This window comes from Seriola aureovittata, chromosome 19, assembly GCF_021018895.1.
Source record: "Seriola aureovittata isolate HTS-2021-v1 ecotype China chromosome 19, ASM2101889v1, whole genome shotgun sequence".
In the NCBI taxonomy this organism is placed as follows: Eukaryota; Metazoa; Chordata; class Actinopteri; order Carangiformes; family Carangidae; genus Seriola; species Seriola aureovittata.
This window is the reverse complement of record NC_079382.1, coordinates 21,981,100-22,008,851: the sequence shown is the minus strand read 5'-3', so window position 1 is coordinate 22,008,851 and position 27,752 is coordinate 21,981,100. Positions and strand designations below refer to the sequence as shown.

The 27,752-nt window shown below is 41.8% G+C and overlaps 1 protein-coding gene across 1 annotated transcript in view; it reads right to left on the bottom strand.

The window, feature by feature from the left end:
- The window catches only part of LOC130160770 (interphotoreceptor matrix proteoglycan 2-like), a 55,475-nt gene extending 38,662 nt beyond the window's left edge, over nt 1-16,813 (bottom strand). The window contains exons 1-8 of the mRNA XM_056363470.1: nt 16,750-16,813; nt 14,268-14,489; nt 11,578-11,744; nt 9,056-9,369; nt 6,833-6,879; nt 6,419-6,555; nt 4,456-4,605; nt 3,295-3,353 (exon numbers count right to left, since the gene is read on the bottom strand). Of these exons, the coding sequence (XP_056219445.1) occupies nt 3,295-3,353; nt 4,456-4,605; nt 6,419-6,555; nt 6,833-6,879; nt 9,056-9,369; nt 11,578-11,744; nt 14,268-14,489; nt 16,750-16,813 (1,160 nt within the window). The remainder of the gene's footprint in view (nt 1-3,294; nt 3,354-4,455; nt 4,606-6,418; nt 6,556-6,832; nt 6,880-9,055; nt 9,370-11,577; nt 11,745-14,267; nt 14,490-16,749) is intronic.
- Between the last annotated feature and the right edge of the window lie 10,939 nt (nt 16,814-27,752).

The following is a 27,752-nucleotide window of genomic DNA, read 5'->3' as shown; positions in this document are numbered from 1 at the left end:
TGGAGGCACATGGCTGCAGCCCACACGTGAGAGGCTTTGTAACTTCTCAAGTGGAGAAAGGCGCCTTGAGCTATTCTTCTGGGGAGATCAGCCTCCCTGACAACAACGAAAAAAGCTTTTGTCTTTTTTACGCATTCACCTACATTTCAAAATCATTACCTTTTATCTGACTTATGAAGCAGGGCTCCTCGGGGCAATGTTTTCTCTACTTCTTTGTCTGGTTTCCAAACTTCGCCTACTGCTTCCTTTTACTACACGGTGCCAACTGAAGTCTCAACAAATCAACAACTGTTAAAATACTTACAATGACTCAAATGTGAAAGCGGTCGCTCGCACTGATGAAAAGCATTTTTAGCCTCTTTTAGCTTCTTTTACTGTCTTGGTTCAGTCTCAGTGTTTCCAGCAGCAGCAGCAGCAGCTGTTTTCATTAAAACCCACTGTACATCTGCAGCTTCATTAAGTAATTTAGGGAGAAGACAAGCTCCACAGCAAGTTGGCCAAACTGCTCCGACATATTATAAACCATTCACCCATTTACACGTCCAAGCAAGACTTGGATGATCATCCCACTGCAGCTGTGTTTGTGCCATCATCTGCAGGAAAGTGAACAAAGTAAATCCTTGAATACTCCATCACCATTAAATTCAGACTTCAACCTGCAGTAAGTGATTGTTTGGCCACTTGGTAAATTTAAAAAACACACAGCAGTTCCAGAGCAACGTGATCATGTGGAGTGGCGTTAGCGTCCACCTGTCCACCAGTGTTCCCTCTCTCTCTTTTAGCTCTGTGTTTGGTCTCCACCAGCTCCTGAAATATCTGTCTGTTTAGCTGCTGAATGCTCCAGGATGTTCAGCAGCTGCTCTGACTGTGTCTGTCTGCAGGTAGTGGACAGTGGGAACTGCGGTAATGCTGAGACTAAATCAAAACAGGAGAGTTTCAGGCCATAAAGCTAAAACACTGAGCTGAGGGAAGGTGTTAAAGTTCTTTAGGTCCGTGTTGTTACTATAGGGTTAGAAAAATTGATAAGTGCACTTCTGTCCACACTGCAGTAAAAAAAACTACTTGATTTGACAAAGACAGAATAAAGTGCATGATGAATAAATAAATAAATAAATCACTTATTCTTTTGCCAAAATGTGTAAATATCCTCGGAGGCTTAATTATGTTGTCACCAAACGTATTATTATTATTATTATTAATAAAATGAGTGAGTGAGTGAGTGAGTGAGTGAGTGAGTGCTGGAGTCTGGCAGACAAAGGAAGGAGTTGTTGTGAATCCTTCATAAGATTAGAGGACGAGCCCCCGCTGAGGCCTCGCCATCATGTTATTGGCCGTGACAGCGCCAGACACCACAGGGGAAGGCAAATTAATGAGTGGGGGGGGGGGGGGGGCAGTGTGACAATTACTGTATCCACAAGTCTTTGTGTTTCACTCCTCACCTGCCTTCTCTGATAATGAGAGGAAAGGCCGAGAGCTCTAACGAACTTTGGAAAAAACAAAAAAACAGGATACGTTTCGTTTTAACCTTCAACTAAAAAGGGATTCACAAATATCTTCTGGTCTCAGCAGTTATTTGGTCCTTGTGCTCACTTCTACTTTCGTATTGAACTGTGTGGACAGTGTTGGGTAAAACAACCCCCCCCCCCCCCCCCCTCTTTGTCCATCTGACTCGGATCCGAATAAATGCTGAGCCGCACATCGGCAGGAACCTGCACAAACACACACGGGGAGGCGGAAGCTACGGGGAGTGTTTCATTCCTCTGTCATTTACCCGTCAGTGTCCTGGGTCTCGCTTGCGTTGGGAAGAAGAAAAGAAAAGAAATAAGAGGTGGAAATAAACTGTAAACAGGAAGAGTGATAGCAGCGGGAAGAGGACGAGCTACGGGAGATGAAATCTTGCCAAACGATCTGTCACTTCAAATTCTACACAAAACAATTCACATTTTGTTCGACTCAAGCATCTGAAAAGTTGTGTTTCAAATCTCCAGTTTTTCTCTACGTCGTTAAATTCAATCAAATAAGACGTTAGAAAAAAGCATCCTCAGTTACAAATTGGGATTAACCGTCAAAAGCTCTGGTAATCTGCTTCATCAGGACCGTGAGGATCTGATGTAGCTTCATTTAAAAAATCAAACATGACCTCTTTCCAAAAGCAGATAAACTCGTCCTCGAACTGACATCGAGTCACTGAACATCAGGTTCATGGTGTTTACTTGCTCAGAAAACATTCTGTCAGTGAGGTCAATGAGTTCACTCTTCCTTTATCCACCGGTCTATATTTTATTTAGACCAGGATTTAGTGAGTGACACCAGCGAACAGGCCGTCGCAGTGTTTCCTCTCAAAATGAGTTTTAATCACACGTCCGTCACTGACTGACGCAGGTTTTGACACTTTTTTTCATCATTTTAGCCTGAAACTCTGGACGTGTTATTGTGTGAACTGTTCTCTAGGAAACAAACAGAAATCTTATTTTCTAAACTATTTAAAATAAGTTTTCTTTTTGTTTCAGTATTCAGCGTTTTCTTCATGATCTGTCTGCTGTGTTTGCAGTTGAAAATCAGTTTGGAAAAACTCGATCAAATTGTGGGTTAAGTCGCTGCCGTCTCAGCGTTCTTGAATAAACGGGAAATGCAGCTTCAATTCTACTTTCACCTCCTGAAGAGATGAATAAAAAAATGTTTTAAAGTTAGATTACTTATATTTTCTTCACTATTGGTGGCTTCTGGTGTCTGTTTTGATTTGTTTACTCAACTTAAGCCCCATTATTCTCACATCATTTCCCCCGACAACCGCAGTGATTTTGTTTTTTTAAACTGTTCAAAATTGAGAAAATTGAAAAAAACTGGTTGGTTTTTGTGTTTTTGTGCTTGTTTTGACACTTTCTCCTTGTTCTTCCTCTTTTCCTTTGAAAAACACAGCGACTATGTTTCCTAAATATTTTTTGTAGCATCATCATGAGGAGTTATTCTGACCCGCCATTACTGAATATGAACAGGACTCGCCGCCAACCTGAACGGCAGGGTGAAGAAGAAGGAATCTCTTCTGTCTGGTTGGTCGTGGCGTGACGTGTTCGCCTGCCGCAGCATCTGACGGCGTCCTAACAACAACCAGCCTCTCATCTATTCAAATGTCTGTCCGTGGCAAACGACCTGCTCATTTAAAACGTGATGAAATTATCAAGGCTCAGCGGAGAGTCTCGCCACCACAACAGCCACGCCGCAGATTTGATTACGCCTAAACCGTGCGTCCTCGTTATCATCTGCTCACTCCTGTTTTCTATTCAGATGTCTTACCTGATCCCCAGCACATGGATGGCTTTAAATCCTGGAAGTTTGTCAAAAACGTGCTGCATCTGTAAGAGAAACAACACGTTTCAATACCTGAACTATCAGTCAAAACGCCTCTCATCTGCCTTCGCAGACGCCAATGTAATTAACTCCGAGCCGTCAAACAGGAGCTTGTTAATAAGCTGGCAGAGTGCCAATATGTCAGTATAAAGAAAGGCTTGCATGAATGGGAAACCCTCATTGATATCTATCTTTAGGCGAGTTAAGCACCTGGACACTCTTATGACATAATCGCCTTTAAAGGCTCCATCAGGTAACATCCTGCCACGCATCGCGTGCAGCTCTGAATGATCCTGACGCCTTTTTAAGAGTCTTTCAATGAGGAAATAACATCAAACAACTTAATTTCTCAACATGACTCTCGTTGAGGAGCTGGACAAAAGAAATAAGCTTGCAGAAAGAGTGCACCCTGGGTAATCTTTTCCCTCCCCCGGGCCGCGACCTTACGGCCCCGTGCTGTAAGCTTCTTTACATTGAGCTTGAGCGAGAGCCATCAGGAGAGAGAGACTCAGAGACTGTGGCAGGCGCTGATCTGTGCCGTGGTAACAGAGAGGAAGACGAGGAGGACGAAGATGTTTTCGGCAGCTCAACAGTTGGAGCACTGATAAAAAGATAAAGGTAGAAGCTAAGACATTAAACCAGAGTGATTAATATGAGTTCTTGTTGTGAAAAACCACTTTATAAAGTGAAGTCAGACAGTAACAGAGATACTGGCTGGTTCCGCTGTCTGAGTTCTGTTTGTGTTTGTCTGACGAGGGATCGTCTGCACATGAGGTGAAGCTAACACGGGCTAACTCGCTGTCTGCAGGTATCAGGCTGATGTGAGGAAACTCAAACTTCAGGCGCAACAACAGAGTTTTTCTGATTTTGCTTCAGTTTCTGATTCGCGCCTCTGACTGGCAGAGAAACAGCAGCCGAGACTCATGGGTATTGTAGTGCTTATCTGCCAAAGCAAACTGACAGAAAAAGAACAGAGAGGACACTGAAGTAACTCAAAGTGAAGGCCATGACATAAACATATTGTATTAGAGACTGAAATATGAGTTTGTATGAGATGAACTCAAAACGTGTCCAGACCACACAGGAAATCAGAAGCAGAGGTCGCACCTGGTCCTGCAGGTGGTGAGCCAGGTCGACGTACTGAGGCGAGTCTGGGTCGTCCAGCAGCTCTCTGTAACCCGGGTCCACCAGGTCGATACTGAACTCCACTATCTGCTCCACCGGACTCTCAGGTACCACGTTAGGAAGCTCCGACTCCTTCAGGAAAACAAACAAGAGTCAGTCGCAGGGGGTGTTAGCCTCCACCTGATGAATATCAGTGAATCTTTAGCTGCTAAATGCTCCTCTGCATTAACCAGCTGCTCTCTAACTGTGTCCTTCTGCTGTTTGTGGCTCTTTACAGCTGCTTCTCTGAAAACAACTAGAACAGTAACGTCGTGTCTGGACAGACGAACAAGGATCTGAAACTCACTATAAAGCTGCTGATTATTCACAGTGTCACAGTTTGCACCACAAACCACAAACCACACCAGGATCCCTCGGATACGAGCCGATCACGTTCAAGTAAAATTCAGTCGTGTAACGAGGAAAGAGGGAATATAACCAGGAAGTAGGGAAAGAAGAAAGAAGAAAAGACAGTTGAAAAAAGGAAAGTGGAGAAAAGTAACTGGGAGGAAAATAAAAGGAAGAAAAGAAGGTTTGATGTTTTGATGTAGTGGTAAAAGTATAAAGACTCCTGCCGTTTAAATTACACCAGTCAAATACCAGAAAAGTGTATAAAAGTAGAATAATTGTAGTTTCCACTTTCAACAGTAGGAACCACAGCAAAGTGTTAAAACGTCTCCCGGCTCCATCCCGTCATATAAAACCATAAATGTCAGTCAGATTGTGAATCATTGCTCCTCCTCTGCATATCCAACATTCAGTTTGACTCGAGAGAGAAATGCTCAGGGTGAAAAGAGCAATAACCTTCTCTTAGAAAAATGACTGACGGCAGAAACTCAAATGATTCTGGTAATTTCAGAGGACAGTCGGCAATTTAAGTCCCGTTTGACAGAACGTCAGTGTTTTCTACAAAACCTACATCTGGAGCATCTTTAGAGGAATTCAATGTCACTCTTCAGGTGAGGCTTTTTGCCTTTTTGCTTCTTTTTCTGTTTTTTTTTCCGATGTCCCGATCATTCACTGACAGGAGAAAGCAGTAATTATCTGACGAGGAGGAGCATCAGCTTTGTGTTGGTCAGACTAAACGATTAATCAAAACAATCAGCAGACTCTGACTGATCTTCTACCTCGCAGGCAGCCATTGGTTTCCATTCATCTCAGTGTGATGTGAATGTCAACAGTCGAGAGTTTAAAACTTCTTTTACCGCCACTATGGGCGTTGTGTATTCTGTCCCTTCTGTCCAGTGTGGTTTGATGATCAGTTAATTATCAGAATATCAAATAAATCCAGACTAGAAGCCGTCGTTTTTGTGGCACGTCATTATCTTCTGCATTTTAGCTTTAGCTGGTTAGCAGTAATGTAAAGAAACTGTATGTTTTTTCATTAATCACAATGTGAGCTGTGTGTTTGTGTCTAAACGCCGAGGGTCCGGCCTGAACACACTCTCCACTTAGCAACGATAATAAGCTGCGAAAATCCAGAAAAGGTAAGTGGATGAAAATCTGTCTGCTCAACTCAAAAGCTGCCATCTATATTATGTGTCTCTGAGCAAGGCACATAATCCAATTACCTGCTCCAGTGGAGCTGCTGAGCCGTGAACTGTGGAGCAGTGCAGCTGGGACAATGGTCAGCAGCCATGAACAGTATATAGACCATTAGTGGTTAATGGGTAAAACATCATTAAACTCCCTGTGTGTGTGTGTGTGTGTCAGGTTGAAACGAGAAGACGCACTTAAGACATAAATAACCTGATGGATAATTTCTGAAGAAGAACTTCAGCGTGACATTTTCCCGCCCCCCCTCCACGTGTCCCGTCAAAAACCTCCTCCAGCTCCTCTGACCTGTTGCCGTGGATACGAGTATTGACTAAACAACTAAAATGTAAATGTAGCTGCTTGTTGGTACCTCTTCGGCCTCCTCCTCGGGCCGGGCTTGATCGCGGTCGGGGCTTGGAGAGGCACTCGTGGGGCCGAGGGGGGCGGCGGCGGCGTCGGTGACGATCGCCGGTGCAGCCGGTGAGGCGACCGTCTGAACCTCCGCACCTGGAGCAACATCACGGTCACGTTAAATCACTGAGTAAATGAAGAGCGTGAAGAGCCGTACAACACTGTACAAGTGCTCACAGTCACTTTACACAGGTCTACGTGCTGTGGATATTATAATCATTTAGTGCTTGACATAAAGTAAACACAAAAATCAATATACACTCCACAGATAAATGTTCAACTGATTCCAACACACACTGTGTCCGACAGGAGCAGAACCAATCGACAGGATCAGTGTACAAACACAGTCTGTGTCTGATCTTTAATGTCCTACCTGTGATCTCAGGGAGCTTGTGCTTCGGCGCAGGAGTCACTGATCCTCTGCAGAGGAAGACACAAACACGGATCAATAATTCATTATCAAGATATCCATGTTAATCTGAATGTGACACAGAGCTCTGTTCAGGACTGGAAACAATGCAGGGTTCCCACACCTTATCAAACATCCAAATTCAATGACTTTCCAGGCTCAATTCCCTCACGTTCAAGGACTCAACACGACACAGTTTGAGACACAGATTAAAGTTAATTACTGATGCAACACTAAGAATCTTTATGATGAGAACCAGCAGCAGGTTAAAAAAAACAAATGACCATTATTTATTTCAAAAACTTTCAATGCCATTCAAGGATTTCAAGGGGCCACAAAGGGCAACATTTTCCTTTTTCAAATCTCCTCATCGTAGAAAAACTTTACGATTTGAACAAGTAAACGAAGCTTCCTGGTACAACTCTCAGATAAAAGAAGATCATGTTGTTCAAGCTGCTAAATAACATTTCAGTATCACACCTGCAGAGCCACTGAGTAATTCTGTTTAATCATGTTCAACACAATCATTCCTGCTTTAGAGTCTCCAGACAACAATTTGTTTATATCAAAAAAAGTCTGCGGAGGACTGGATCTGTGTCTCGTGGGAAGTTCAGCACCATCTCATGTTTTAATCCACTCTGAGAGGACTCCATGTCAAATGAAACAAGTTCATATCCTGTTATTAATAAAGTTTTAAATGTTTTTAATTAAGTTGAAAGTACCTCGCACTTTCTGTCTTGTACCTCTTACATCAAGAGCCGAGCTCAAGTGAAACATCATGAGTCATGGCTTCATTTATCTTCGATCCTGAGGGAGGCGACCCTGCGCAGAAACACTGACTTATAGATCAGTGAAGAGACTGAATCAAAGAGTGTTCGTCTCTTCTCACCCGTGACGACACACGCGTGTTTCTCTTCATCCGTGTTTAAATGTCGTCAGGTAAAAGCAGTAAAACAACCAGCGGTAACATGAGAGTAGCTGAACCGGTTCTGGCTCCTTCGCAGTCAAACCCCTAAAGGATAAAGAGCCGAGCCGTGTGATGAAGTTTCTCTGTCTCTACGACTCCTCAGATTCACATGATATCATCCTCACATCTCCGGAGTCACGTTTCCATTTATGAAATCCCCTCAGTCAGACACAGAAACAGAGTGATGACAGGACGGATTAAAAAAAGGAAAAGAGGAAATGACTCTATTCACACCGTCTCAGTACAATGACTACAAACTAATATCTTAATAACCTTATAAAGTCATTCGTATCATTTATTAAAATGTCATCTGTCCTAATGTGACATTTAATTTTCGGCAGAAATGCTGATTTTTCAGGTTTATTAATGGGCCGTACATTTATGGAAATTATCTTATCAATCTTATAAATATTAAAGAACTGGTGAAGAATGCATTCATTAAAAAAATAATAATAATAATCAAGTAGATTTCCATGATTCACCCGGCTGATTATCAACCATGTGACCACTTAGAAAATTTGCATTAAATAAAGCTTTTATATTACATTATATAACATGGGAGTAAAATGTTCTCTGGTATATTCTTGAATCTACTTACTGAATCTTCTAAATCTACTTATAGTTTCATTGTTCAAACTACAAAGTGCAGAGAAAAGTCTCTCAGCTCCACTGGAGGAATCCAATAATCGATTAGTGCATCGACAGAAAATCACTTGCCAACTATTTGGAACAATCGTGAGTTTTGTCATTTTTCTGAAGCAAAACTCAGATGTGAAGGTTTGATGAACGTGGCAGCGAAGTGAATACCTTTGGGTTTTTGGACAAAACAAAAACATTTTTTCATTATTGATTTATCCAACAATGGTAAAAAAGAAATTTAGTTTCACAAAATCCCAAGGTGCCGTCTTCAAATGTTTTTAGTTGCAGCCGAAACAAAATAAATTCCCCCTGTTGAGAAGTTTGACATATGACTGAATGTAACGATACACATACAAGGAAAAATCTGAGACGTTAATTGACTCAGTAATTGGAGGTTTAAATTATTGTGAGTTGCAGCAGCTGGATTGTTATTCGTTCAGGATTTTCAATGTCAAGCTCTAGACTTTTTCCATCTCTCCAGGTGGATGAAATTGCTTTCCCTCGGAGCTGAGTTCGCTTTATGAAAAATCTCTCTCAGAGCTTTTCCCTTCAACTCCTCTTAACAAATTCTGGCCACTCACCTTCCCACAGTCCTCTGTAGAATCTCTGAGATTGCTTTAGAGAAAATATTGCTGAAAATATGTTTCATGACTATGTCTGTCGGCTTCATCGGCCCGTGACCTTCAGCCTGCACTGGGGGGCGGTTTACAGTGTGAGCAGGCGGCGCCTCCACGTCGTGGTTCTCTGCTGGAAAACACTGGATTGTTCCCTCCAGGTTGGGACGGAGTGTCTGCCCAAAGTGAAGGAGCTGAAGTATCTCTGGCTTTTTGCTGGAGCCGGCCTCAGCGGTAAAGCAGGCGCCAGACCGTCGTGGTGAAGAAGGAGCCTCGTCCAACTGGTAGGAGGTTCCGAGGGGAGGAGCTGGAAAACGTTGCTGGAGAGAGCGCCGTCGGGACTACCTTTCTTGACCTGCTGCCACCGTGACCCGCTGTAAATCACCTACAAAGCCCTTTGAACTACACTGATTTCCCCTAGGGAATAAATAAAGTATCAATCTATCAATCTTTCTATCAATCTATCTATCTATCCACTTATCTATCTATCTATCTATCCATTTATCTATCTATCTATCTAAGCTGTGAGAAAGGTGAAAGAAAATGACTGTTCAAATCGCTGTGCGTCACTGTGACAACAACGACCCTCAGAACCTGCTGCCTGTTTAGTGGCCTCTGCCTTATTTGCATCATGTTCACATTATCTGTGCGTGTTTGTGTGTGTGTGTGTGTGTGTGTGTGTGTGTGTGTGTGTGTGTGTGTGTGTAGTGTGAGAGCATGATTATGTGTCACTGCTTACCGTGATGGAGGCCTCCTGTCTCTCACCCGGCTCATCCTCTGAAAACAATCACAAAACAAGACAATCACTTACTGTACGTGTCACACACCAGACACACAGACACACACACACACACACACACACACACACACACACACACACTCTGCCACACGATTATGTTGTTTGTGATAATGATGTCACGTGTCGGTGACTGCTGCTGAGTTTGATGGAGGTTTTGTTTTCTTTAGAGTGATGACTGACTGAACGGCTGATTAATTGATTCGTTCGCTCGTGTTATTTTTCTTGTCTTTACAAGCAGGACCTCAGTGTGTGTGTGTGTGTGTGTGTGTGTGTGTGTGTGTGTGTGTGTGTGTGGTTTAAAACAGGGCTGCTGCCACCTCTGAGGTCTGGAGGGAGTTTCACGAGCCTTCAGGCCATAAAACCCATTACACCTCCACACCATAATTTCCAGAGCGAGTGCGAATGTTAATGAGAAATGAAAACTCTCTCCTGTGTTTCTTTAAAGGATCAGTTCACGCAAATTACAACAATACTCACTACATGCATTTTAAATATGGAAGGCTGATCATATATTTGCATGTGTGTGCAGGTGTACCTAATAAAGTGGCCACTGAATTGAAATCTTCATCTGAGAGAGAGAGAGAGAGAGAGAGAGAGACTGTTCTCTGTGTTCTCGGTGTTGAATGAGGCCATGTGGCGGATCAACAGACGGCACAGATGCAGCGTGTTGACGAATGTGCCGGGAGCAGCGTGTTTGCATGTTTATGGATGGATTTATAACACGAGTGCTGGTCAACAACAAACTGAAAAAAAAAAAAAAAAAAACTGAAGCTCCCTGAGCAGCATCTGGACGGTTTGAAGTTTAGAGCCGGATTCACACGTGGGAGGTCGCGAGTCTGACGCCTGCAGGTCACAGAGTCTCCATCCTGATGCAAACGTCCTCGGCCGGGAGCGAACCTACCGACTGTGGCTGGTGAATACAAACCGAACCGAGTTTCAACAGTTACACGTTCAAACCGCAGCTCGTCACTTTCATGTTTTTTGTTTTTTGAACGTTTTAAACTTTTATCTTTGAAAACTTAATTCAACTGCTCGTGCGTCACTTTTAAAATTTGCTGGATGGGAAAAAAGAGAGAGGTGAGATCACCATGGTTACGGGCGGAGGTGAAGGCGTGGTGGTAAAAATGATCTGCAGGATCAAAACAGCAAGTTACAGAAGTTACAGTCACGGATGCGAGGCGTCCATGACTTTTCTATATATCATTTACTTACCAGGTTGAAAATATTGAAACTTTTGAAAAGAAATAAACTCCCACTCCTACTGACAACTTAAATATTTACATCTGAGACTAATTTAAAAAGGTAATTAATTTAGTGTTGCTATGATACGTTAAAGACTGAGGGGCTCTGTCGCAATGTTTCCCAACTTTAACCAATGCAGTGAGTTGTCTTAAACTTATGTTTCTATATGTTTCTTATATCTCGGTTTATGATTTCAATTCTATTTAGCCCCGCCCCCCGTCCCCACAAGGTGACAGGATTGGTTCCTGAGGTCTGTAACGTATTAAACCCTGAATCTGTGTTTATGAGACTGTGATTGGCTCGCTGCAGTTCAAGGTGGAAACACTGAGTCATGGTGTTGATAATTACTTCATCATCATATGTCTGCACTGTCTGTCTGTAGAAACGGTGGCGACTGCTGTAATGTGGCGGGGAAAGCGCTCTCTAAGCCGCGCTGCAGAGGTCTTACCCTGTGAACCATGGTCATGTGCTCCTCGGAGCTGCTGAAGTTTTTGGCGAGGTCCACGATGCAGAGCGACTCGTGTTGACACGTGTGAACCCATCTCTGGTACTCCGCCGTGCCAGGGATCCTGTCGAAGAAGATCCTGAACGCCTCCCACACAGCCTCCTGACAAACTGGCCAAACACACACACACACACACACACACACACACACACACACACACACACACACACACACACACACACATTCTTAGACTCAGCACAAAATACACTGCTCACAGAAACTAAGTCAGACTCAGAATGTTTTTGTCTCTTATTACTGTGGGATGTTGCATTTAACCACCTAGAGACCTGGTTTGTTTTCTGGCAGGATCTCTTCATAATCTCATATTTTAGAGTTTGGTAGAAAGTTCACAAGACGTTTTTGTCAATACGTTTTTGGTGCAGATCGCAGATTTACTGACATTGCAAGTGGCAAGTTTTCTTTTTCCAAACATGAGCACATGACCACAGGATGAGGATTTCAGAAGACAACAAACTTTCAATAACTCACTCAAGTTCTTTAAAAGGACTTTTAGAATCACCTCCTCATGGTTGTATCCCTCCGCCAACCAGCCAAGTTGCAGGAAACATGGTCACAAAAGGATGAAAGGACGGACGACCCGAAAAAACATGACGCCTCAAAAATCCACACAAATGTAAATATGCATTTGATAATATAAAAGGTGACACATGCTGCAGTAGAAGAACATTTACCTGCTGCAGTAGATACATAACATGAACAATGTCTGGTTCGGGTCCAATTTACTTTTAAATCCATATTAGATGAGGATAAAAGGTCAAATCACAGACTGATTAACGACAGAGAAAGATAACGGACGACAAGATAATAGATGAAAAGAAGAAAAAGATGGAACTACAAATTTGCATATACATACAGTGTATCAGTGGAGATAAGACCCTAATGTGCAGAACAGAATTAAGCCGTCAAACCAAGAACAAGCTGTATTATCATCTCGCAGACGAGAACCGTCCCCGACTTTTACAGAGAACAAACTTCTTTCTATCCAATTAACTGAAACACAATGTGAAGCAGCGCCGCAACTCATTAACACTGCAAACTTCAATGTGTTCACGGCGTCTCAGGTCTGGACAAAACAATATGTCTGCAAGTGAAGCACACACAAACACACACACACACACACACACACACACACACACACACACACACACAGGGTTCACCAGACTAAATTTAAAGCTTTAATACCCTCTAACGCCTTTATTTTGAAGGAGCTGAACTTTTCACGCCCAGTAGAAGCTCTGACACACAATACGCACTCGCACAGTAAATGCCACCTGCTGATGTTCAAGCTCTGTGTTTCTGTTTCCGTGGTCAAACAGGAAGTAGAGCAACTGAATCCACGCTGCTACTCTCACCTCACAGCTTCTTTGTGTCTCTCTGTTGAACAGTTTAGACAGAAACACACTTGTAAATGAGAGTGTGTGTGGAGGAGGTGAATGAGTCACGTCCACGACTCACTGCGTCGCTCCTGACTGAACGGACCGCTGGGTTAGCTGGATCCTGTCCCTGCTACACACCGACATCAGTCCTGGTCCGGCACCTATATATATATATATATATATATATATATATATATATGATATATACCCACACATTATGATGATGGCAGGAACTATATACAGAATCTGATTTGAAGCCATGAATTTATCTTATTTGCAGCAAACTGAAATTCCCTTGTGAGATATTTCTGTGCATAATAAGGAAAGACTGAGATGAAACTGTGCAGCGCTTCATGTTCCCTTCTGTTTTCTTCTCATACATTTCTTCTTGTCAGTAACGGTCGGAGCTCCACCAGCTCAGCTGATATTCTGCATTTCAAGCGTCTTAGTGAGTGTTGTTGATCGATCTCACTGAGCTGAACAGAGGGTGGAGAGTTTGACAGACTGCTAGAGAGTGTGTGTGTGTGTGTGTGTGTGTGTGTGTGTGTGTGTGTGTGTGTGTTGGCACCTTAACCCCAACACCAGAGGGGGCGACCCACGTCTCGTCATGTGAATAAAACACAGATTTCACTGGTCAAACGCTCAGTGAAGAGAAAGTTTTTCTACTGCATTTAATTACTGCTTTCCAGACTTTATGCAAATATGTCCCACATCATTCTGTACACGGTGCACAGATACTTTTAAAGTGGCATGTTATATTGTTATACTGACTGACTGACTGACTCATTACATAGCTGGGTTCGTGCATTCTCCTTTTTATTTCCTACCTGGCATTTCTGTAGCTCCAGGATTGTTTAACTAACTAACTTTAACAAGATCACTCATGCAAGTTGATGTTAATCACACGGTGCTGAAAGGAACGGAAAGAAATTAGCCGAGTGGAAGTCTCAAAATGAAATGTACAAATGTTGGTTGGAGTGTTTAAACTGTGTCAGCACAGGGAGAGAGAAAGTTTAGGCCCAAATCTGCTGTTAGAAACCATGAAAAACAAGGAAATATAAGAAGATGAGAATCACTGTCTGCTTTATGAAAAACTGCTGCTGATGGACCCAGAAGCAAGTCAACTTTTATGCTGTAAAAACTGTGGAAGAACAGGAAGTAATGTCTCTATAAGTGTGCGACTGTAAGTAAAGGTGATGTTTGTTAAATATGATCAGACAAATAAAAGGCGTGTACCTCTGAGCTGGTAGTACGCCTGGTGACTGGCCAGCACTTCGTTGATGGTCTCCTGAGGACAGATCCTCACTCCGGAGTGTAAAAACACCGACCTCCTGGATCGACGTCTGCCGAGTTCAAACCCTGAACCTTTGGTGCGCGTCGGCGTCTTCAGCAGCTCGGCCAAACGTACAGAGCCGACAGCCTGTGCGCTCGCTCCCGAGTCCAGCCCCACGCCGCTCTCTGGACAGGAAACAAGAACGTGTAAGGGGTCAGTCAGCGTAGACCAGACCAGATTCTGAGCAGATCCAAATCCCTGGCGTTTGTTTAGAGCAACAGATGGATTGTGTTTACTATGAACGACAAAACAGCTAATGTCACAGGATTAAAGCAACATTAGGAAACAGTTAAAAGTGGAATTATTGTCCTGTTCTCTCTGTGTCAACAGAAATGGGAAACATTAAGTGTAAACCCCGCCCATCTGGTACTGCAAGCAACTTAAAACAAACACACTGAGATCTGTGTGTGTTGGTGTGTTCATTTCTGCTGTTTTTCCTGCTGCACGTGGGAAATGTTGCATTGAATAAACAGATATTTCAGAAACAATAAACACGCATCATGTTTGATCAGATCTATGACAGTCTGGCATCAACCAGCAGCGAGACTTACTCTGGACAAAATGGGCCTCAGGCATTGATATGTAGAGCTGAAGTGATTAGTCAGTTAATTCATTAGTCAATTGAGATAAAAATTAAGTGGCAACTATTTTGTTTATCGAGTAACTGAGTCACTTTTCAAGCAAAATACCAACATATCAACTTGTGTCGGTTGCTCCAGTGTGAGAACTTTCTGTTTTACATCAGTTGTAATGGTCGAGTCTGGAGCTTTGGACTGTTGGTCAGACAAGACGAGACTTAGATCATGACCATAATCGCGTTACCATATAAAGCTGTCTGTTCTAATACATCCGGGAGAAAGATTCATTTTCAAAAGTGTCGTCCAAAAGTAAAAATTTTAATTTGACAAAGCCGAGCTTCGTGTCCTGCTGTGGGAAAACCAGCGCACGAAAAAACGCTTCTGCAACGTCAGGATTTTCTGATCTGATGCCGAATGTGACAAATTCTCTTAAATCACTTGTATCTCCTGCTTAAGAACGAATCCGTTCGTACCAACGGTTCCTGCATGAGGATTAATTCTCTTTGAGGGACTCGGCTTCATAACCAGCTCATCTGAGATCTCTCTCCTGTTCTCTGTACTTGTTTTTATTAATAGAAACCTATTTTGATCATGTTCTGCTGTGGTCATTACAGAACGACCTTGTTTACTGGACAGAGCAGAAAGAAACTCAATGACCTTTCAATGGACAGGGACAGAAAAGAAGTAGAGAATAAGTTAAAACCAATCAGTAAGAAAATGGCGGTCTCCTTCATTTACAACATTAAACTCACTTTACTCATTTTACAACAAATAAAAACATTTTTCTGCATTAATCTGTTTAAGCAGCTGCTCGTTTCCTTCAGTGTCTCTCTGGTTTGTGTTATTCGCAGCCATGAGCCGAGTGGAGTTGAGTTTGGCATTATATGTGCACGCCAGGGGCCGGGGGTTCACTCTCCCTCCTCATGCCCACTCCTACTAAAAATAAAAGCACTCACTGTTCTTGAAGGGTGCTTGGAATGAAAGCATCCACCAAACAACAGCGTACTGGACGTATGTGCCTTTGATCAAGCAATCCGGCGGATATATTTAGGACGGCAGTCGGTAAAGAGGAGGTTGTAATGCAGTCGCACAGCCGGCTTGTCACTGCTTTTTAGAATAAATATACATTACGTGAAGTGTTTTGAAGTGAAGGTGAACCTCAGGTGTTTCACATCGAGCGAGATCTGGTGTTTTATTTGTAATCATTCCGCGGAGACGACTCAGATTGTGCAATACACATAACCCTGCGTCCTTTTGTTTGTGTTTTTTTCCCACGACTCAAGTCTGGAGAAAGCTGTAATTCAAATTGTCAAGCTGTCACCAAGCTGGCAATAAACCGACCGAACTGTGTTATTATCAGTTTTTCCATTTTCATTTGCATTGTGGACGTGTTTGCACATACTCGCAGCCCGTCGTGAATACTGAATATATTTCACTTTGGCTGTGGATCAGAACGAGACAGAGAAGACGAGGACTTTCTCACCTCTTTCTGTTTTATCAAAAAACAGCCCTTTTGGATCCTCAGGTGAAACAGTGACAGTGTACAACACCTTAATGATTTCACGGCCAAGTACTTATGCAATCGTAATAGGCTTTGCCTCACATTGTGACCAAGTTTAGTCCGTGTATAGATTGTCTTACTTTCCAAATCCTCATATCTACCTGCTCTTATCTCTTCAGAAGTGCCAACTTTTATCTTTTTGCAAACAATAAAAGCGTGAAAGCTCGTGACTTCTCTTTAACTTGTGAAGGACTTGAAGTGTCAGGGCTCAAAGGATTGTGGCTTTGCGAACAAAACGAGGCTTACCTTTAATTCCAGCAGCCTGTGGAGCGAGGACGAACAGCAGCACAAGTCCGAAGTCCCAAACCATTGTGGAGGAAGAGTTCCCCAAAATAATGTGAATGTCAAAGCAAATCCAGCAGGACGAGGGGAGGTGGGAGGGAGGGAGTGCGTCCTCTAGCTCAGGTGGAGCTCATGGGTGCAGGCAGTTTGGTTGCAGGGAGGCGGCGGATCCTTCAGGGCCCCCGAGCTGCGGCTGAAACCCTCCGAATGAACTCCAGGATTTGCATCTGATGGAGGTAAACCTGCAGCCTCCTCTTCCCGAGGGGAACGGTGGGACGGTGGGAGCTGTAAGTGCGGCAAGAGTGACGAGGTTAAAAAAGTAGGCACCGTTTCGGGAATAATCTGTTTATCTACTGCTCAGACATAATCCGTCTTTACCCCACGGCCCTTGCAGCACTGGCGTCATCCTGTTAGTGGCTTTCTGGGGGCATCTGTCAACCGCGGCGACCAGTTTGCTCAGCACACCCCCCTCCCGGCCCACCCTGACACTTTACCCTGGTGTTTCCCCAGTGTTTTTATTCTTAGCAGGCCTGGAGAGCAGCACAGACAGGACTGGAAACAAAGAAACTCACAGTATTCTGCAGCGTTGACAGCGTCTGTAAACTCGTACTGATCCGGTGAAGGAACATCTTCCCCTCAGCACCAGTCCGACAGTCCTTACTGGTCCCATCACCCTGGAAGCAGAAACATGTCTGCTCAGACTCAGAGTCGCTGTCAAAGCCTTCAGTTTGACTGATTTCTATCCTTGTTTTGTTTTATTCTTATATATTTCAATCTTCATTCTTTTAAAAAAAGTCTTTAAATATATAAAGATTATATTTATGAAGTTATATTTTGTCTCACTACACGGACTGTGAGGACTGTGACGCTGCAGTATGGCTGTTTTGAGATAAATATGGCTCTTATAATATGTGTAACAAAAGTTTTAAGATTCCTCATTTTGTATCAGAGAAGTACTAAAGGTACACAAAATATAAGACCTATGAATATAAATATTTATACATATATTTACTTCATAATTTGTAATTCATGTGTGTAATGTTGTTCATATAATTCACATAATTCTTATTGTATTGCATTATATTGTATCTTTTGTACAACCAACAATTCAAAACAAAAAATAAATTAGTTCATCATCATCATCATCGAAAACAAAGAAATCAGTAATTTTCCTCTTTCAGAAGCTGTCATCAGTTCATTTCATTTGAATTTTCATTTTTGTTCAAAAGAAAATTAATTAATTATCAAAATTGTTGCTTATTAGCTTTATGGTAATTAATTAACAAACAAACAGTTTCAGCTCTAATTGTTTCACTTGGTCCGATTTTTTTTTTTTTAGAGATCAACAAAGTGAACTGACATTTGTTAAAAGCAGTTTCCTGATTCTTTAAACCCTGTGGCGTTTGAGTCGAGCGGTGAGGACGTCTTCACTCCCCCCCCCCGTCACTCTGCACTGTCCCAACAAAGACATAAAAATGTCCCAAAAAAAAACACTGTGGACTCATCAAACTGTATTTGAATTTAACCAATGTGGCTCACAGATCATATTTCTTGTACTACAAGCGAACAGCAGCAGAGGATGATGATGAAATGCAGAGTAAGGCTGGTGGGTTAGGTTAGGAGTTGGGGGGGGGGGGGGGTCACTAAGCATTGCATTTCTTTGAGGATTTGAAGATGGATTTACCCTCCTCACAGAAGGGCGGACCGCTGGGTGCCTCCCCTGGTGTTTCCCACATAGGAAATTATCACTTCAGTGTAACTGCGGTTTCGTTTTTTTGTTTTTTCTTGTTTTTTCTTGTTTTTTTCACCGAGTGTTTCTGAAGTGAAGATGAACACCAACCTTTAAACCTTTTTGATGAGAAGATGTGGGGGAAAGTTGAAGGCATTAACTTATTGTAGGTCAGCTGAAGCTCAGACATCACCAAGTTTGGCCATATCTGAAGAGCCTAGGAAAAGAAGATTAGAAATTGGTTTTAATCTCTAATCCATTGGCTGTTTGACTGTCCAACTCTGTTCTGTACGTTTTACTCAGAATGGAGCAGCAGGGGAAGTACTTCTAGTAGTAATAGTAGTAATAGTAGTAAGAGTAGTAGTAGTTATGGGATTAGTGGCAGCAGAAGTAGTTGTTGAAGTCGTAATACTATATAATATAACTAGTTGTAGTGGTTATATTAGTAGTTTCTGCAGCAGTATACTATATGTAGCAGAGAGTGAAGCACCAGCTGTAATGGTTGTAGTACTGTTTTACTAGCAGTACTACAACCATAGCAGGATTAGTAGTAGCAGCAGCTGTAGTAGTAGGTAGAAGCTGTACAGAGAGAATTAGCAGAACTCACTGTGGGTGCTTGTATCATTAGCGTTAGCAGCAGCAGTGGTAGTAGTACTAGTAGTATTAACAGTGGTAGCAGGATTAGCGGTAGCAGACGTAGTTTTATAAGTTGTTATACCATTAAAAGAAGTAGTCATTGTAAGGCTCGTACTAGGAGTAATAATAGTAGTACTGTGATCGTCGCAGTAGTGACGGAAGCAGAAGTACTACTTGTAGCAATAACAGTAGAAGTATTATGCAGAAGTACAAGCAGACTTGATATTTGTAGCAGTGATACTAGTAGCAGCAGTAGTTGTTTCAACACTGCAACACTAGTAGTACTAAGCAGTAATGGCATTACAGTAGTGGTGTCAGTTGCAGTAAAAGTAGCAGTACTAAGCAGCAGTGTTTGTGGACACAGCAGGTACTTTTTACCACACTTTATGGTAATTTGTAGTACATTGTAGTACAACATGTGGTACTTTGTTGTTCTTTGTAAAAGTTTGTAGTGAATTTTAAAAATAATGAATTAATTTACTAATTCTCTTCCCATTAGTGGTGTTGTGGTCTTTGACATCTGCTTTGAGGTTATTCGTGGTACAATAGGTAGTACATCTGCAAGACTTTCTAGCCCTTTGTGGTACTCTGTTTGCACTGTGTTTTGTGGTACTTCTTGGTACATTAAAGTCACTGATTTTACTGATAACACTTTGAAGATGGCATTGTCTCTCTCTCTCCCTCAGCTGTTTTATCTGATGAAGCTCTCGGGGAGCTGCTAATAAAAGTTCCACTTTACGCACTACAATCCGGCCGTACTTGTCATTGTTCTATATTTAAGAAAGTATTTAAAAGTGTCCTCTCTGGGCTCCGACTACCAAGACTTTGACATTTGATTAAACGCTGAAACATTGTGAGCTGATATTCGACGCTGCAGTCACAAAGGAATCTGACCAGACGGAAATGAAAAGGAAAAGATAAGCAGAAATCTCTCTGAGGTTGCAGGCGATATAATAAAATGGGTGAAATAATTTAGTATTCGCATGGACATCCCCTATGAGACCTGCTGGGAAGATACAGATATAGATTTGGGCAGATTTCAGTTTCAAGGGGCTGTTGGGGGAATCAAACCTGTGACCTTTTCTCAACCCTGCTGCGTGTATTCCCTTTCTAAACCTCCAAATAGTGTAAAACGCTTCAATTTTCCAAGTTTACAATAAGGAACTTATGGCTACTTGTTTCCAGAGTACTAAGGTAACCCTGCTGATAGGTGAAATGACTCAGATGGCTTACCTCCCAGCGAATCCTACTATGATGAAATCCAGACGGGAATGACAGATAATCCAGTTAATTTAGTCTGTCAAGCCTCTCTGTTTAACCTTTCACCGCTAAAAATAATCCTCCAGACTCCCCCGCAACCGTCTCCTCCGGCAACAGCACAGGTTACGAGACAAATCGTTTCTGATCTTTACCTGCTGTGGATCAAGTTTCATTTATTATGTGTATTTACAGAATAAGACAAAACCTGTTTCAAGACATTGCAGCCAAATTCAGATTTCATTACTGTGGAATGAGACACAGGTGTAGTGCTTTTGGGATGACAAGAAATATTCAGTCTAGATGACAATGAGAGACTTTTCCTCAATAAGAAAAGAACACAACTCAACATACTGTCTGGCTAGTATTACACCTGTAAATGTGCAAACAGCCAATTGCAGCACAAACAACAAAGCTATCACAGTCCTTAAGGAACGGACAGCCTGCTTCCCAAAATAGGTGCAGCAGGGTTTGTCGAATTAGCTGAACACAACACATGCTGTTGTTTTGATATCAAAACTTAAAAAGACAAGAGAGACAAGCACTTCCCTTCAGAAAACTTCAGCAACAGCTCACGAGTCACAACAATCCTAAATATAAAGAGCTGTTATGGACGAACGAGGCAACACAACATCGGTGGTTTGGCGATACTTTGGCGAATTACTCCCAAAATATACATTAACTTCACCATGAGCCTTTACAGTTAATCAGCCCCAAAGTGTTTCATTCTCTCAAGCCATTTTCACTTATGAACCAGACAAACGGTTCAGACCCGATTCTCCAGACCTTTCACACATACAGCACACAACCAGAGATTGTTCGATACGACTCACAAGTGATGGACCACACTAAAGCTTCAGTGCAGTAGGAGACCTTGGTGAAAGTACTAAGGACTAAATCTATGCAATAAGCGCGAGAGGAGCTCAGGTAAAGAAGGCAGTAGTTAAGTATGTTAGGGTGTTCGAGGTGTTAGGAGGGGAGGTGCTCTCAGAGGAGATGAGTCTTCAAGAGCTTTTGGAAGATAGAGAGGGACGCCCCGGCGCTGATTCAGTAGCTTGTTCCACCTTCAGGGAACCAGTCTGGACTGAGATTGTCTTGTGTGCAGGTAATTGCGGAGAAGGAACACAAGCCCGTATGACTGGTTTAGACATACAGGTCACTCTGAAGGCACGTGATTGTGACTTGACAGTGAATTTGATTTGGGCAGCCATGGGTGGCCAGTGAAGGTTAACGAGCAGTGGATGGACAAGTGCCACTGCATTCTGGACCATCTGCCAGGGTTTTACTGTGTGTGACGGGCATTGCAAGAGCAGTGAGGTATAACCATAGATGGTACCAAGAGTTAGGTGGAGTACTGAGGAGGATAAGGCCTGACTGGGTACATCTCTTTTTCAATACTCCATTTGGTTCAGGTAAGGGGCTACACCTGGTTAGAGCGAGCAAGAAAAATTATAGAAACATCATCAACACACCAACTCACTCGCCATGACTTCTGCGGACAATGACTTTATACTAGGAGTTGGCAAGGTAAAGACCGTTTAATGTCTGGTCCAACTGATTCAGACATTTGCGTTCACACATACTCTGGGTAACATCTGGAAAACTCTCAGGGTTGCGGTGCACGTGTGAGAGCAGCTTCAGTTTGACCTGCAGGAGTTTCTGCAGGCTGAGGTGAACTGTTTTGCTGCCATGGAGGAAATCCATGAAAATGAGTTCATATCATCTCCCACCATCTTAGCTGCAGAAATAAACCTGGGAGAAAAAAATCTGTCTGACAGCCAAGAATTACAGCTGTCACAGATGATGAGCTCAGAAAGGCCGAAGCCTGAAAAATGCAAACTGTCAGAGAAAATGATGCAGAGAGAGGAATCAACTTTACAACAACAACAACGCTACAGGAACTCAGTCAGCTGGATAGTGGCTACACAGATTGAGAAAGTTACCGGTGTAGAATTTGTTTGAATTCATAATCAAAATGCTGTTAAATTGTCAAATGGCGACGGGAGGATGAGAACGATCTCAGATCAAACAGATTCACTATGAGCCTTATTTTACCAGTGTTATTTTGTATGGCACACATTGTGATCACTCATGGTCTGAAGTTATGTGAAAGTGCATAGAATAATACATTTTAAACATACATTGATGACCTCCCCCCCAAACCCAAAGCAGACATCTGGGAAAACTCTGATGTTTTTAAGTTTTCAACATTTTTCCTTAACTAACTTTATGAGAAGTTTTGCACAAAAACAGGGTCGTGATTAGTCATATACAGTCCTGGATCAGGACTACGCTGTGACGGGACTTTGACTGTGGCTGATAAAATATCACCTGAAAGCCATTTTGTTGAGGCTTTGATCCAAATCTTTTCAAAGCTCGATTTGTACATACACATAAAGCCACAGTGGGAAGCTAATCTCAGACAGCGATATGGCAACAACACTTGGATCACGGTCTAGTTTCTGTACGTTGATGTGAATTTTTAAGTCTTTTTGTTTTTGGTTGTAATCAGTCTCAAAAAGCTGTGAAAAAGTGCATTAATGAAAAGCTTTTCTTGATGTTTTTTTTAAATGTTATAATTCTCTTTTTTCTTACTTTTTATTGTACAGAATTATTAAATGGATGAATGTGAAAATCATTGAGCTGGAAATTTAACTTGCACTCTGAAAAGACACTTAAAGACTCCACTAAAGTCTCATATAAACTTAGGAAATGGCCCAAGAAAAGGTTTTTAGTGTTTGTTAAAAAAATTTTATATTTTACAAAACGTATAGTGTCTAAACATTCTGTATTATTAAAATAATAAAGATAAAGGATTTTGCAGCCTTTGTGGACATAGTTGCCCTCTGAGCACTCTCTACCTTTATCTTGTTTTGTTTTGTTTTGTTTTGTTTTTGGTTGAAGAAATCAGATTTAAGGAAGAACTGGGCAGTTTTTCCTACATTAACACCTCAGTTGTGAAGAGTCGAACTACTACCTTGCAGGATTTAACAATTTAATACAGTGGAGCAGCCCTGACAGATGATTGGTTTCCATACACACTCACCAAGCACTTTATTAGCCAGACTGATTGGAGTGGACAGAGAGGCTACGGTCACTCAGATAACCACTCACCAGACCAGGTCTGATGGATCTGGATTTGTGCTGAGGCAGCAGATGGTTGGGTCAGAGTTTGAATCCGTGGACCCAAACCTGCCTTGTGTCAACAGTCCATGCTGGTGGTGGTGGTGTGATGGTGTGGGGAATGTTTTCTTCCTAATACCAATCAATCATGGTCTAAATACCACAGTCTATCTGAGTGTTGCTGCTGACCATGTTCATCCCTTCATGGCTACAGTTCACCGTCTTCTAATGGCTCCTTCCAGCAGGATAATGTTCCATGTCTCAAAGCTAAAGTCGTCTCAAACTGGTTTCATGAACATGTCAGTGGCCTCCCCAGTCTCCAGACCTGAACCCAGTAGAACCCCTTTGGGATGTGGTAGAACAGGAGATTGGCAGCTTGAATGTGCAGCTAACAAATCTGCAGTAATGATGAGATGCAGTCACAAAGTTTCCAACATCTTGACATGAAGAACCGAGGCTGTTTGAGAGCAAAGGGAAGAACTACCCAGTGTTGGTGTGAGTGTAGTTAGCCTGTCTGTTGCATCATATAGCATCATCAATCCTGCTGTCCCTGCACTGTGTGAGTCAGTATCCTCTATATTTTCTGCTGTCTAACTCTGCGCCAAACAAAACCAAAAGACAGCTCCCTGCACTTTCGACAACGTGGTGACAGTGAAGTTGTTTGACAAATGACCTTGGACGATAATCAGAGCGCTCTTTATTCCTCTTGTGTCCACATTTCAAAGACTTCATATAAGTCAATCCCAGGTTTACAAAGCCCACAGCTACAAAGCCTCAGGGTTTTTTTTTTTTTACAGAAACCCAGGACATCAATGGGCTCAGCTGTTACAGCAGCTGCTTGCGTTGGCTTCGCTGAGATGGACATTCTCCCTTTATACAGTCTGGGTTTATGTCATACATGTCAAAGCAGCGTGACACTTTAACTATGAACAGAGACGATCACAGGGATCAACAAATCCAGGCTGTTACACAGCAAACACATGAGCATGGTCTGGATTCAGGACTGTGTTTTTTTGTCAAAGATAAAGCTGCATATGTCAAAAAATGAACAATTACAGCTGCAGCAAATAGTTTTAATCAATTACTTGATTGATAGAAAATTTATCTGCAATTATTTTTGATAAATTGCAAAAAAATAGACTCTTCAATGTTTTCTGACATTTTACAGACAAAATAATCAGTTAATTGAGAAAATAATCTGCTGATTAATCAATAAAGAAAATAATTATGATTTGCAGTCCTCATAGCAAAATACAATATAAATAACAATATTATTTTTTTAACATAACATTAAGGAAAACTTAAAGTTGGTTATTAGCTAATTGTGACCAAGAGATTTACTGAGTGGGACATTCTGCAGAGTAAAGGTAAAAACTTCACACTGACAACTGTAGAGGTTTGGACATTAATCCTGGTTTTATACTGAGCAAATATTAAGTTGTTTTCAATTTATCTTTGGTTTGAAAAGTTCTTCAAAATGAAATAAAAGGTTGAAGACAGCAACTAACAATTATTTGCATTATTGTTTAATCTGACAATTATCTTCTCAAGGATTCGATTTGAGCGTTTGGGAAATGAAATGTGAGAGCAAAGTGAAAAAAGGATCACACCAAGCTGAGGGCAGCTGCAGATCTTTGCATATGAGAAACTAAGAGTATATGAGCCACAGCAGAGCACACAATGACGTCTCTTGACCAACATTAGAAATCTATGGTAAATATTAGTGGGGGGGTTCTTTAAGCTGATAATGACTGCCTAATTTTGGAAAACGGGGGTTGTCACATTGACCCGATTAAGAAATAATTGAGACTGGGCGCTCTATCACTAGCACATAATTTGCTATTTATACACTGAATATTTACAGTTTAAGGTGATTAACTTGACAATAGCCTGCCCTCAGGTCTTATCTGCACACTTGGAGAGAGCAGGAAGGAAAGCGCAGGCTGCATTAACCCGACGCATCACCAGTCAGACGATAATGAATTCTGCAGAGAGGGTAAACACAGAGCCGAAGGCCTGTTTACGCAGCTGAAGCTGCAAAACTCACTTTGTGTACCGAGCCTAACACCAGTCGCACCGTCCCAACTGTCACTGAGTCATTCTCAACGGAGGTGGGGAGCTGCTTTACTTTAAAACTTACCATACAGCTATTTTTACATTCATACCTTAGTTTTGGGCAATGATCAATATTATTTATTTTCTATTGGTGCAACTGTACAACATGATGATATTTATGTTACTGTTTTACAAAATCATGTCCTCTAAATTAATGAGTCCACTGTGTTTGTCGATGAAATCTCTGATATTTGACTAATCTCTAGCATCTTACAGTTCATTTAGTGTTTTATGTTGAAAGTTGGCTACCTCACCTGAAACATCATAACAAGGTTTTTAGTCTAAAAGTTTAAATTGCACGGCTGCATAATTTTTTTTTTTTTTTGAATAAATATTGCTTTTTAAAAGAATCTTCCAGCAACCATCTGAAAGCACAAAAAATTGGAGACATCTTTTATTTGTTACTTTAAACTATTTTTTACTATAAAAGTTCAAATGCATGACTTATATTTGTACTTTCTCCATTAGGATAATACTATTTAAAATGATTATCTTTCATGGCTTGTAATATGCAAACTTGGAAAAATCGTTCAGCTGTGAAATCTCTGTCTCGGTCACTTTATCAATGAGGGCAATTAAAGCAAAAAGTGACCTGACAGCCTGCTAATGAGTCCGGTTTCCATTACAACCAAATTAGTGCTGTTTTAGTAGTTTGTTAAGTATGATGAATGGACACAGACCATTAGTGACTACTTGTGTAATGAGGTAATGGATGTGCTCTTACTGACTTCCTGCCTTCTGTCAGACAATATTCATACAAAAAGGAGAGGATGGCGAGCGGCACGTCCTGCAGCATCATAATTCCCTCTGGATGATGTTTTTGCATGGGAGCCTCATAAAAATGCTCTGTCATCCCTACATCATCGTACCAGCACTCTGAAGTCTTTTGTTGTCATCCAGCCTCACTTCCTCTATGAAAGTCCTGTCTGAAAGTGCTGTGTGCTCAGTGTGTAAAGAAGGTCGCCTCAGCCCCTGGAAAGTTTTCATCACACAGTGACGAGCAGAAAAATGTCCAACTGTGGGAGCAAGTCCAAAGCACCCAAATATAAAAACTGTTGATCTAGTCCACATTTGATATGTCTAGAAATAGTGTTTTTTTTAGTCTTGTCCTGGTCTGATGTGGCCTAGTTGAGAAGAAAGTAGAGAAATCCCACATTTTTTGTTTTCACAAATAAAGGATTTCACAAATCTGACACTGTGTTTTAAACAGTCCTTACACTCTCCCTGTTGATCTAGTCCTAAATATAGAGGTCTTCCATCTAGACCTGGTCTGCTGTAGGTTAGTTGGGGAAAAACTGAAGAGAAATCATTACTTTTATTTTTGTTTTTAGACATAAAGTGTAGGTTTCACAAATCTGAAACTGTGTTTTAAACAAGCTAATATTCTCCCTGTTAATCTGGCCCTGGTTAGACAAGTCTACTTATAGTGGTTTTTAGTCTAGTCCTGGTCTGATTCGGTCCAGTTGGGGAACAAACCAGTTAAATTACATTTTCTATGGTTTTATAAACAGAATACAAGTTTCAGAAATCTGCAACTGTGTTTTAAACTGTCTTTAAACTCTCCCTATATTTGAGTGTAGAAATAGTGGTCTAAGATCTGGACCTGGTCTGATGTGGTCCGGTTGGGAAACACAGCAGAGAAATCAAGTTTCAGAAATCTGAAACTGTTTATGTTTTTGTTGTTGTTTTGCTTTTATCATTAAATAAAGTTTCCACAGATCTAACAGTGAGTTTAATTCAGCCTTGAGGCTTTACTTAGGACGACACAGCCTTCCACAACATTAACTGGACCAAACACTAGAGAATCAGCTGCTCGGTATCGTCAGTTAGCTAACGGTCCCTTTAACCAACCGTCGAACTGGAAGCTAACCTCAGCTAACCTCAGCTAACCTCAGCTAACCTCAGCTAACGACCGTTACACACAGAGAGAGAGAGACGCCATTTTAAACTTCTGACAGCGGGTAAATAGAACTCCTCTAACACTAAACCAGTGACGTAATTCAAACGAAAACTGACTCACCACTTTGCCGCCACGCGAGGAGAAACTTCCAGAAGATGACGGTTAAACTCAGGACCGTTAAAACTGTTTAAACTTCACTCTAACTTA